This window comes from Pseudochaenichthys georgianus, chromosome 21, assembly GCF_902827115.2.
Source record: "Pseudochaenichthys georgianus chromosome 21, fPseGeo1.2, whole genome shotgun sequence".
Lineage (NCBI taxonomy): Eukaryota > Metazoa > Chordata > Actinopteri > Perciformes > Channichthyidae > Pseudochaenichthys > Pseudochaenichthys georgianus.
In genome coordinates this window covers 35879746-35892786 of record NC_047523.1, presented here as the reverse complement: position 1 = coordinate 35892786, position 13041 = coordinate 35879746, and the positions used below count along the sequence as shown (strand labels likewise).

The 13041-nt window shown below is 42.0% G+C and overlaps 1 protein-coding gene across 4 annotated transcripts; it reads right to left on the bottom strand.

The window, feature by feature from the left end:
* Positions 1–5873: 5873 nt before the first annotated feature.
* Positions 5874–12454, bottom strand: LOC117467112 (gap junction alpha-3 protein-like). 4 transcript variants are annotated; one of them, XR_004554337.1, is made up of 4 exons: positions 12135–12454; positions 11458–11519; positions 8536–10182; positions 5874–6154 (listed from the first exon to the last, which is right to left on the bottom strand). XR_004554337.1 is itself a non-coding variant. In XM_034110729.2 (3 exons), the coding sequence occupies exon 3, from the start codon at positions 10145–10147 to the stop codon at positions 8747–8749; it is 1401 nt and encodes a 466-aa protein (XP_033966620.1). In that variant the 5' UTR covers positions 10148–10164; positions 11458–11519; positions 12135–12454; the 3' UTR covers positions 5874–8746. The 4 variants fall into 4 exon arrangements, 3 of the variants coding, with proteins under 3 accessions (XP_033966620.1, XP_033966621.1, XP_033966622.1); XM_034110729.2 differs by having other exon boundaries at positions 5874–10164; XM_034110730.2 differs by lacking the exon at positions 11458–11519 and having other exon boundaries at positions 5874–10182.
* Positions 12455–13041: the final 587 nt, after the last annotated feature.

Sequence of the window (13041 nt, the reverse complement as noted above, 5' to 3'; positions counted from 1 at the left end):
CATTTTTAGAGTCATGATGACTGTCCATGCAGGTGTCAGCCAGGTGCATTGTGGGCACTGGGTCCTTTCCCTCACCACACCTGCAGGTGTCCCTGCAGAGCTGCCCCCTCCTGTATCTATGGACAATCAAAACAAGCCCCCCCCCCCCCCCCACTGTACTAATGCTGCAACATTACATCATGTGGGAGGAGGCCCGCTTTAAATCCAACAGATGAATTAATGTATCGACTAGAGGACATTTTATTTTACTTATTAAGAATTTGTTAGTTTCTTTTGTGAAGTCAGTCAAACAAAAGATGGGTTTTCTTGTCCCGTGACACTACATTTTTTTGCTTATTTTTTAATACAACATTCCAAACAACAATTTCCCCTCCTCAAAATAGGTAATTAAATAAGTAAAAAATAAATAATGACAGTTTACATACCGTATTTAAATGTACCTTTAACAAATGTATGGTGGCAATTTATTCATAGAGCACATTTCATTTTAAAGTGCTTAATAAAAACATTAAAATCATCATGACATAATGTCAACATATAGCTACGTGAATAGACTTTTAAAATACTAGAATAAAGGTAACAGTGCCGGTAAAAGTTATTTCATAACAATTAAATTATTTTTTTGATTCGCGGCTGAGATTTCTGATGGTCTTTATTCTCTTACTGACCAGTTTGTGAACTGAACATTGTTTCTTTAAAATGATTAAACGTTATTTATTATTATGAATTATATAACGGTTCGTAACAAGCGCCTGTTGAGTCCTGCATCACCTCTGTTATTACTTCTATACATATGACAGTGTAATGGTGCTGAGAGCGTGGCTGTGGCAACGCTTTATGATTTATTCTTTCATTATTATTGTGAGCAAACTATTTGCAGCGTATTCTTCTTCTTTAAAGGAGGTATTATTGACTGGTCATTTTAAGTTTGTACGACTTGTTGTGTAAGTATGGGATGTAATGATCCTGGAAAATAAACTTCTAGCTGTGTGAAGACCGGCATATGTCAAGATCAAAATGAGGGGGAAATAATATAAAAAATACATAACAGTTAAATAAATACATACAATTCATAAAAGTGTTTAAAAAAAAAGTAAGCACTCCCTGAAAATGTAAATTTAAGTTATTTGTATCCTATTTTCTTTTTTACAGTAAATCACCTTTCTTAGGGATGATTTAAAAAAATGCATTCAAAGTCTTATTGAAATTTCAGACTTTTTAAATGCATTTTGGTAAATAACTTTGAGGTTGCATGATCTAAACCACATGTGTCAAACTCGAGGCCCGGGGGCCAAATCAGGCCCATGGTGGATCTAATTTCGGCCCGCAGGATAATTTCTAATTACTATTAGATCTGTCCCGCCGGTATATTGCACGCACACCCTCCCTCAATCCTGAGGGTCTCCTCAGCTCAGAGCCTGACCCCAAACATTGATGACCTTGCACCCGAGATGAGACGCCAAGTGTCTGAACTAGCATCTCAGCAGCAGCAACCTGAGTTTAATGGATGTTTCCTTCTGCACTTTCTCTCTTGAGACAACAGGGCATGTTTGGTTTTTCTCTTGAGGGAAATTGTTTTGTTGAAGCTGTTGTTGGCCTGTGGAAAAATGTACTCCGGAAAAGCTGCCGATAGAGCATAAGGAATGACTCTGCCGATAGAGCCATAAGGAATGACTCTGCAGATAGAGCCATAAGGAATGAATGCAACTGATTATTTAATGTTTAATGTTGTTTTTATAGGCAATAATTTAAGCTTTGTTAGTTCCAGGTTTTAATATGTGCAATAAGTTCATTTCAATAAGTTTTGCAATAAACATTGAACCAGTCCGGCCCTCGACTAGTACCCATTTTTTTTATTTTGGCCCGCTGATCTAAACTGTAAAGAATGCCTTCAGAGGTTTTGACAGTCGGCTACCAAACCAGAAAGGTTTTCTGTGAAACAACCGACTTCTTTCCATGAGCCCGGCTTCAGAAACAGCTTCATCACACTCCTGAAATACATAAGGAGGGCCTGAGGTATTTGTGCTGTGGGCTGAGTGTGAATTTGTGAGGTGATTAAGGGCTAAAAATAACCCGCTGTCGGCCCGGGGCTGCAGACGAGAGACGACTCTCTTCCTGTGTTCTCCACCACGGGGCCAAGAGGGGCTTTATAGGGGCCACAAGTATAACATGGGTACAAATCACCAAAAACAAACAAACATTGTAATGTCCACGGGGCCTTAATGGATTTCCCCCCCTGATCTTATTTAATCCTAAAGGGAGCAACCACATGTTCCCCATGATAAATAAAGTATTGTGATTGTGTTTATGGGGGTTCACACAAAGGTTTATATAGACAATTTATTTTTAAATGTTTCAATGAGATTCAAGATTCAAAGACTTAAGAGTTTTGGAAATCTTGAATCCCAGGCGCTTCTGAAAAATGCAACACACATAAAAAATTGAGCTTTGAACAATCTATAAAATCTACGGAGAAATGTGTAGTTGGTAGTATATTTGGATCGGAATAACTCGTATGTATTGACCCGTGTTCACTATCGGGGGTAGGTCTGCACCGCTGTGTGACCTTTGACCTTTCTGACCTCGCCACATCAGGTTCAAATGGCTTATTTAAAAAAGATTCTGAAGTTATGAATCATAGAAGTTCTGCAGTGTCCCTGAAAAGCCTGTTTGGCCCCATTTGGTGAGTGAGTGACGGGTGGGGGCCTCCGTCAGCCTACCAGCAGATCCACTATCTTCTCCCATCACTCTGCAACCAAGAGCCAGCACTCATGTCGCCTGCTGCTGTCAGACTGCATGCCAGATATTCCAGATCCTAACGTTCAGCCCTTTTTTCACAGTGAAGACTTAAAACACATTCAGTTTTAAAAACCAATCAAGAGGTGTTGTCCCCCATGTTTACCCCTTAGCTTATAAAGAGAGTGAGCAGGGACGCCCTACTACAGCTGTGTTAAATAGTTTTATTTAGAAATGGACAATAACATGCAACTTTTTGAGTTCAGCCAGACAACTCACGTGTTCTATGTTTATTAGAAGCAGCATATAGTTTGAGTTTGGCGTCTAGGCTCGGGCCTCATCACTCCACAGATTTACAAAGAACATTGAGTGATGATTAGATAACTATCCCCCGAGCCTACAGGTGGAAGCAGGGGTGGTGGTGGGGCAGGCAGGCAGCACGTGAACGCATCAGCAATGTGACAGAGCAGCAGCTTTAGCGAGGCAGGCAGATCTGCAGCTTCAATAGAGCAGCAAGTTTAGGAGATTGTGTTTGAGTTACGACTGAATAAACGGGTTTGAACTCAAATGCACGACTTATTCAAACCAAAGCTCAACGACAGTGGTAAACAAAAACTAAATCACTCCTAACGAGGAAAACAGTATCAAAACAAAATCACTTCAATGAGGAAAAACAGTAGGAGCATGAATATATGAATACTTAGACAAGACGTGGCTCAAAGCTCTGCTTGGGATCTTTCTGGCATGATACGCTGGTAGACTGTCACGAGAAACGAAACGAACTGGCACGGGACAAAGGGAGACGAGGACCATAAATACACCAGGTAAATAATCAGTTGCATTCAACTAACATCATTTGCGAGAGATGACAGTTTGGTTGGTTGTAAGAGACGCGTCATGTGTTCCTTGGTGCTCGAGGTGACTGCCTGAACTAGCTCGCAGGCTTCGCCCCATTTGTGTTGAAAATGGGAAACAGGAATGTTCAACGCAACAACAGTCCGTTCTTAGATGCCTTTTTCTTCTAAATGTTTTCAGGTTTCACTCTCAGGTTCAGGTTCAGGTTATTTATCAGTGCCCGTAGGTAGATTTAGTTTGCAGATAAAAAGGCAAGGGATCCATCCTGACACACATTCTCCAAACAACACAGACAACCGACAAATCTATAATAAAAGTACTTTATTTACCCTGCCCCATTACATAAAAACACTAGTACAAACATGGGCGATGGAAGTTGATAAATAAATAAACATCCGTGTGAGACTGCTACGAGTTAATCCTTTGTGCGAATGCTGCCGGTAAAAAGCTGTTTGTATACCGCCTTGTTCTACACTAACCTCCTGAAGGAAGACGCTTACATTCTGAGTGCAGAGGGTGGGAGTCATCATTCATATAGAGCTGGATAACTGCTGTAACTGCCTGAGGTGTATGAGGGTCTCCAGGTTTAGCTGTGGCTCACCAATCAGTCTGCTAGCTAGACCACTTCATGATCTGAGTACTCTTAGTGTCAAGTAACAAAATGTTGCTTATAGTACTGGCTATTAAAATAATATAACTAATATTAGGCTGAGGTGAAACCCATATCGCAAACAGGTGTATTTTTAAACTTTGATTCCTTCCACTCTACAGTATTTCACTTTACATTAAGTTCTTATTCTTTGCAAATGTACATAGTTTATGTATTTCTGCATTTCACTTGTACTATTTGTTGCGTCTTAAGCATATTGTATGTTGCACTGTTGTTTGAGCTTGGGACAACTAACTAGAGCTATTGTGGATATGACAATCTGTTTATGATGACCGAAAGAACCCTTAAAGTATACTTTATCTTTCAGTAAGTCCACTTATTCTCTCCACGTACACGAGTGTGTTTTTTTATCTGTAGCCGCGTTGATGCCCGCTTTGCCCAACGTTCAAAAGGTTTCCCAGCAGCTGTTCATTTCGCCGCCCCCTCTCATGTATCACACTGTGTTGTTAATTATCTCCGCTCTTTAGAGGGGGAGTTTGTGAGAGATGTTTGACTCTCAGGTGCGAGACTGACATGTCCGTCTCATTTGAATTATTCCTGGATGTGGTTGTTGAAGTGGGCCTGGTGTCTTTGGCTCAGCTTCACATCGTGGGGGTCAGAGGTCAAGGCGTCTACAGAGAGAGTGATGCCAAAGAAACCCTCCTGATGTTAATGTGGGCCGAACATCACTTCATCATTTATATAGACCTGACCTGCAGTGCAGACGGGAGGAAAATAAAAGACCATTTTGAAATGAATTTTCTTAAAGATGCCCTTTTTATACTTTTTGAGGTTTTCCCTTTCTTATAGAGTGTTATTATATTCTCGTGGGTACATAGTTTTATCTTGAGGCGGGGGTTTTCGCTCAGCTGATATCAGCTGCCTGTGAAGACTGAGGATGTGACCTTTTTAGTTTTTATTTCTTATACGAAAGGTTTTGTCCTGTGAGTAATAACCGTGTTTATCCCTTCAGAGAACTGGTAGCTGGAGGGCGAGTAGAAATCGTGACGATAGAGGAAACATCTGGAAGAGACTTCACCATCGAATCTGAACGAGAAGCCTCAAAGACTCAGTGCATTGAGAGAAACGTATGTTCAAACACACAGCCCATCTTTAACTGACTGTTCTGTTACGAGACAAAAGACCTCAAAGACAAGTTGGAGAAAAAAGTTGGGTGTCTTTTGCTCAAAGTTTCAGGTAAAGTCACAACCTCAAAAGTCCTCAGAAAGTGTTAGTTCACTTCACACACAATTGAAAATTATTAGGGCATTTTATTATAATGTAAGATGATTTATTTCATTATCATTGTTATCAACAGATACTTTCATTTTGAAGGCAATAATGTTGTTTTTTTAAGTAAATATTTATATATTTTTTAATAGTTGTAAATTGGTTTCATCTATAATCTTTGCCTCTTGGGAATTAGTACTAACACAATAATGTAAAAAATGTAATTTAAGTATAAAAAGCAAGCATGTACTTTTTTTAGCTGAGGCCTCAATTACAATTACCATTTGAATTTTATCCGATTGAACCTTAGAACTAGATAGTGTTTAGTCAAGTCTACAACTCAGCATCTTTCTCTGTAGGATCGATAATGATGGGACATTTTAATAAAAACGAGAACAACAACTATGGTACAAAAAATGTGTTTATTTAGTAACAGTTTTGTAAACATTTGAGGTAAATTAACATTTACATCAACTTGTTCTTACAAAAGAATCATTCATACACAAGGCACTTCTCTTGTTTAAGACAGCATTGAGACAGGTTGCTGTGAGATGGTTTCCTCCTGACGAGCCGCAGAAATCTCGCTCGGCATGAAACGTAAGGGGAGAGAGTTTCCCAGGAGTCACGGGGAACGACGGGCCTTGAACACAACATCCAGTCAGGAGTCCCGTCTGTGAGAACAAACTGCGTGAACACAGAAAAACACCCCTCTGTTTATTCTCTCTCTCCCAATGTGGTTCTAATTTGTTATCTTCAGACTGATCTGAGTTTGAGATGAATAAGTGTTTTTGTTAATTCTCTGTGAGGAGCCACTTTATTTTTAAGACATTTTTTCCTTTGGGGATGACCGTGGAGTTTTTCTCGTCACACTCTCTCTCACGCCCTTTCTTTCTCTTTCTCTTTCTCTCTCTCTATACTACTACTACTACCAATATCAGCATCGTAGAACAGCAATTTTTCTTTTCCTAAATGTGCAAATCTTTATCAACTACCAAAATGTAAACTTTAGGGATCAAAAACAAATGCAGATAACAGTTTTTTTGTTGTCATTTTGAACAAGAAACATGGATTTGGAAAGGCTGCTTTTACTCATGCGCTGCGTCATTTCAGCAAGATGAGACATTATACCGATATGGGTACAGATACTCTTACACCATATAGTACCATCTTTTTGTAACCCCCGTCCCCAAAAATACTACAAATTAAACAGCTGGTACCACTTTGCTCTTTCTCCAGTGTATTAACCTGCACATTAACTTCCGGGAAAATGTTTTTCCATAAAATGCACAAACATCTTAATACTTAAAGGTGGGGTAGGTAAGTTTGAGAAACCGGCTCGAGATCGCTAGAATTTGAAAATACACAACCGGAGAAAATCTGCCACTTCCTTACAGAGCCCCTCCTCCAACACACACGAACGCGCACATGACCAATGAGGGCACGAGGTAAGTTTGTGCCCCGGTGGAAGGCTGACAGGCAGGTAGGCCATCCAATCCGTTTAGCCGGGCCGGCTAAACGGATTGGTTGTACTTTTTACAGTATTACGGCTTCTACAGATGAATGGATTTTTTGTCAAAGCACTTCAGATATTCATTGCTATCGGGATGTTAAGAGCATTCCATGGAATATAACAAAACGTGTATCTCGAGCCGGTTTCTGAAACTTACCTACCCCACCTTTAATCGCTTTGTTTTGCCTTGTGAACGCAAAATGCCCGAGGAATTGACTTTTTACTTTAAATGTTGACCAAGAGGTGACTCGCAGGGTGAAAGAGTGGGTTAAGGTGTCTGTTTTTTGGGAGTGACAGCACAGTGACGACTGCTGCTCAAACTGTGGGTTTCTAAAGATCTCTGAATTAAGATGAACACAACAAAATGGAAGCCGTTAAGGTCGACTGCGTTTGTATTTCTGACAACAAGTATGCAATTTCCGAGTAATATTAAATAAATAAAAATAGCACTTTTCAGAGTAAAACCAATGATGAAATGAGTGACGGTGAAAATTGTTAAACCCCCAAACTTGCTCTTAATATTTTGGTGAGATGATTAAAAGGGGGGCATGTTAAAATGTTAGTTTGAAGTCTTTTGTCTGAAGGAATAAGGACAATATTGTTTTTCTTTATATTAGATAATGGCTGCCATGCAGTTGTATAATATCTTAAAGATAGTTTGAAGGCAATATCTCTTTGTGTTAGTAGAGAGATGTAGTCTTTTAGACATGTGCCTGAAGGCAACGCTGACAGAGGAAGGCTTTTGTAAACTAACAGCAATGTGGAAATGTTTCGATGTCTATGTTATTGAGAATGTAGTGCTTGTAGTTACCCAGGTGCATTCTGGGAATCAAAGGGATTACTTTACCAGCAGGTTTGACCCATATCCTGTCCACAGTATGCTGAGGACTCTGGGAATATCACATCAGTCCATTGCTATCCATTTAATCTCAATTAAATATGTATCGTCTCTGCAGTGGATCATGGGTAACCCAAGCTAGCCAGCGTTGCCATGAGGATCTCTCGGTGAATCGGTAAGTTGTAGGGCTACACATGCTGGCATGCACAGGGAACACAACACATGTAATGTTTGCAGATGATATTTCTTGGTGCGTGGGCAAAAGACCTTCTAGGTCAAAGACAAACGCTGGACCAGGCAGTCTGCTGCAGATTAAACTGTGAAACCAGAGGAAAATGAAGAACACGCTTTATAAGCAAATTGTCTGGCGACACATGGAATAACTTATCTGTACAACAATGCCAGCGACCTGTGCCTCCTCCAGATAAAATAAAAATATCCAGTCGTTTTTTTTGACAAATTATCATTTTCGTTTGTAGTCCTTTGGGCTCAACAAAAAAGAAAGGAAATAGAGAAACTCCATGAGATCTCCCCCCCCCCAAACCAAACACGTTGGTGAGATGTGTCGATTTTGATGCAAAACTATGACATCACAATGTCTTTCGCTCCACCAATCCCTGTGAGCTGAGCCTTCTGACTTCATAAGCACTGCATGGTCACATTTAATGTGCATAAATTAAGACAATCCAAAAAAAAAAAACCTACTCTGCAACTCACCGATTGCACTAAATCAACGACTGCTGCTGCTGCTGCTGGTCAAGTCATTTCACATTAAACCTTTTCTCTGCTTCCCTGTCTTCTGTCACCTCGCCTTCTTTTGGTTTTTCGTTTTTGTTTGCAGGTGTGGGATTTTTATCTCTGAGAATCACTGTATTTGGGGGTTTGGAGGAAAAGGAGGGTTTCAGGGACATGAGAGGGAGGAGGAGGTTTAGATGGCCAGGTCGCTCGGCCGAGCCCGGGTGCTGCTGCTCTTGCTGGCCCGACTGAGCCGCCGGGGGTCTGTGACCATCACTGGGGGCTCGTGCATCTCCACAGTGGTGGTGGTGACGGACCCCTCCTCCTGATCACTCCTCCCCCCCCCGCTCCAGCTGCCAGCGTTGGACACCGTGCCCTGGCTGGAGGAGGAGGCGGCGGTGGAGTTGTGGATGTTGGATTTACTGGTGGTGTTGCTGGCTGGAGGAAGCAGAGCTGCGTCCACACTCTGCTGCTGCTCCTTGTCAGTGGAGGAAGAGGAAGAGGAAGAGGAGGATGGGGAGGGGGACGTGGCCTTCATCTCCAGAGTCTGCTGCTCGGTGGCCAGGTTGGCCCAGTTCTGCTGCGCGGCCAGCCTGTGGTTGTTGTTGTTGCTGATGTAGTAGTGGGAGGAGGGGGAGGGCTCCTCCTGCTGGAGCTCCTCCATCTTGAACTCCTCCGCTGAGGGCACGGCCGCCGGACCCAAGAAGGCACCGCTGCCGCCCCCCGTCACATCCGTGTAGTTGGGGGGGTAGCTGAGGCTGGAGGGGGCAGTTCTGGAGGCCGAGGGCAAACACTTGGGCTCGGCGATGTTGACGCTGCGCAGCGGCTTTCGGTCGGAGGCTGCCTCTTTCCTCATGCCCTGTTTAACTTTCTTCCATCCAAGGTGATAGATCTCTAACAAATTCAGCAAAAGAGACACGCAAGCCACCACAAGCATAAATATAATAAAAATAGTCTTTTCCGTGGGCCTGGATATGAAGCAGTCCACGGTGTTGGGGCAGGGCCAACGCGCACACTTGTACAGGGGCCTCAGCTGGAAGCCATAGAGGAAATACTGGCCCAAAATGAATCCCACTTCAAACAGGGTCTTGAAAATAATGTTGAACACATAAGTGCGCAGCAACGCGCCTCGGATACGGATTTTTCCGTGCTCGTCCCTGATCGGCCGCTTCTCCTTCTTGCCGCCGCCGCCACCTCCCCCTCCTCCGTTTTTACAAAGGAGTTCTTTCTCCTCCTGAAACCGGTGTGTTTTGTGCGACTCGTCCTCCTTCTCTTTCCGCTTCTCCTCCATGCGGACGATGTGCAGCACATGGCCCAGGTAGATGAGGGTCGGCGTGGACACGAAGATGATCTGCAGCACCCAGAAGCGGATGTGTGAGATGGGGAAGGCCTCGTCGTAGCAGACGTTCTCGCAGCCGGGCTGCTGCGTGTTGCAGGTGAAGTCGGACTGCTCGTCGCCCCACACCTCCTCGGCCGCGGCCCCCAGCACCAGGATCCTGAAGATGAAGAGGACGGTCAGCCAGACTTTGCCGATGACCGTCGAGTGCTCCTGAGCGTTCTCCAGCAGCCGCCCCAGAAAGCTCCAGTCGCCCATGCTTCACGATGTCTAGCCTATGGAGAAAGTACAGGCTGGAGGTCAAAGAGAATGGGAAGGATTGGAAAAGAAGAAACGAAGTTAAAAGACGTGTGTGTGAATCTACTCTCAAAGTTCACCTCGATATTAATCATCGAGGCCTTACCCCCGATCTACACATGTGGACACACACATAGACACATGGAGGACGGTGGAGGTGACGACTAAACTCCAAAATTGTTCTCTTTTTCATAAAACGCTTCGCAGAACAAGGTCTTTATAGAGAAACTGCTACGTCGGCGTCGGATATCGATAACAAATCTAAACACAGCATTCCCACACAGACGCTTTTTGGCAGCTCTTTTACTGTATAGTCCAGCTGTTTGACCGAACCCTGGTTCACTCTCCCTTTCTCTCTCTCTCTCTCCCTCTGTCTGTCTCTCTCTCTCTCTCTCTCTCTCTCTCTCTCTCTCTCTCACCTGCTCGCTCCACTGCTCAGCAGGCATGTGCTGAGATCAACATTATAATGTTCGAAAACAGCATTTAGCAGCGATGGGGCTCTGGTGTGGCACATGCACGCACGCTCGCACGCACGCACGCACGCACACACACACACACACACACACCACCCTCCCTTCCTCTCGCTGCCTGTCAACTGTAACACTAAAGCCACAGGGATCAAATAGAAATACTTTACTGTAATTACGAAATATAAAGATAATACGTATATGTGTACGTGTATGACAGATTCTGCTTTGAGAAATAAGCAGTTTTTAAGTTTTTAAAAACACCAAATGTGGATATTGTAAATTAAAAAGATTTGCATTGGTCAATACCAATTCATCTTCGAATCGTTTTTTGGTTAATTCAATAACTCAGTCTTTAAAGTCTCATACAAATCCAAGTTAATGTCTTTAAATAGCTTCACTTGTTAGAACAGTCCCAAATAAGTTCATAAAAAAGAGAAAATAAGCATTTTAATAGCTGATTCTAGATCATTTTGCCATATTAATAACTATTAATATACTATAATATAACTATAACTATATAACTATAAATTAAACAATTATTAATCTACTAATTAACACCTTTTTTTGCACTACATCTGAAATATAATGTCAAAGATGTTATACTAAGTAAACTAAGTTTTCAGTTTTTGGTAAATCAAGTTAGTCTTTGTGGGTACATATATATTCTCTGTCCACTTATGGAATGTACATTTGATAAATGTGCAAGGAGAAAGGTAGGGCCTGTTGCTATCCTTTACATATTTCAAACACGAAACAAATAATATTCATACAGAAAATTCAACACACAGAGGAGAAACTTACTAAAATATTCTTGAATTAAAGGTATTAAATCCATCGACTAGGGCTCACAATATGTATGACACCTGGAAGAGAAAGAACATTAGTCATTGGACAGAAATTAATTTCCTTTCTTTAGGGCTTTGAGTTTAAATACAACGGAGTATATAACACTAAAGAATACATGAAGAAGTTCTGTTATTTCTATAAATAATTGATACAAAATCAATCCGGATTACACTAATAAAGCTTCTAGATGATTTCAAGGAATTTCAAAATGGTATGGAACTTTTTTTCTTTGAAATACTTAATACAAATATAGCTTTTTAGGATAATAAGTGGTATAATAATAGGGATCACTTAAACCCAGATAGCCATGTACCATTGGCTGATGGCTCAATTATTAGTGCCATTCTTTGACAGTTTTTCTCTGAGTTTCACAGGTATTTGAGGCATTTCTGCCGGCTGGTGGTGAATGTTCACAGACAGAGCCAGGTTCAAATACAAAGCCATACCTGCAGCAGGCTGACAATACAGACTGTGCCAGAGCCCAGACTCCCTTTAAGCTTTGTCAGGCTTTTGTGTCCCTTCTTATTGTTTAGTCAAACAAGCCATTCTTAATTAACATGAGATAACACTTAATTGATCTTACTTCACTCAGCCCAGGATATTCTTGTCATGGCAGTTTTTATCCGTCATACCTTTAGATCGGAGATGTCATACTTAGATAGGGAAAGCAAATCCATCTGCCATCTTTGGTGCCATCATTTGGGTTGGAAAGTGTGTAGACCTGCAGCGACCCTCCCAACCTGTCGCTTCTCTCTCGGCTATTTATTTATTTTTCTTCAAACCCTGCCTCTCAAACTCTCTCGTGCACAATCGTCTCCGGTCTCGCTCTTTTGTCCCCGGTCCGGTAACTTGCGCAAAAGAAAAAGTTGTCCTTTTGTTGTTAGTTTTTGGAGGCGGCTTGGAGTCGGAGATGGGGCTCGGTCAAACGGAGCTGCCTCCCGTTTCCAGCCATGTCTGGACTGTCACATTGTGTGACCATGCATGAGTGAATGCACAGAGTCATCAGCCTGTCCGGTGACACACCACGCCCCTGACAACCTCCCCAAAAACCTGCCCGAAAAGTGCGCAAAAAGGTGCCGGAAATGAGCCTCCAAAACTTTCCCGCAATTTTTACAAAACTTTGATGTGGTATCCCGGGACAACACAACCAAACGTTTAAGAAACCACATACAAAAATCAACAATGCTGCGTTTAAAGTAGGACTATGTTATTATATTACTTATTTAAAGGGGAAAAGCATTATAAATCAATCATAAAGTCACGATCAATCGATCAACTCCTATTGAATTGACCACATTTGTAAAAAAAAAAAAAAAAAAAACGTTACTTTGAGAGATTCATGAAAACATGATATTGGCGGAAAAAAGGAGCAAATTGTGTGGAAAAAAAGATAATGCAGTATTCTCTGATTAGAATACAATGTTCGTGCATCACCCATAGACCCCCCCCCCCCCACACACACACACACACACACACACACACACACACACACACACACACACACACACACACACACACACACACACACACACACACACA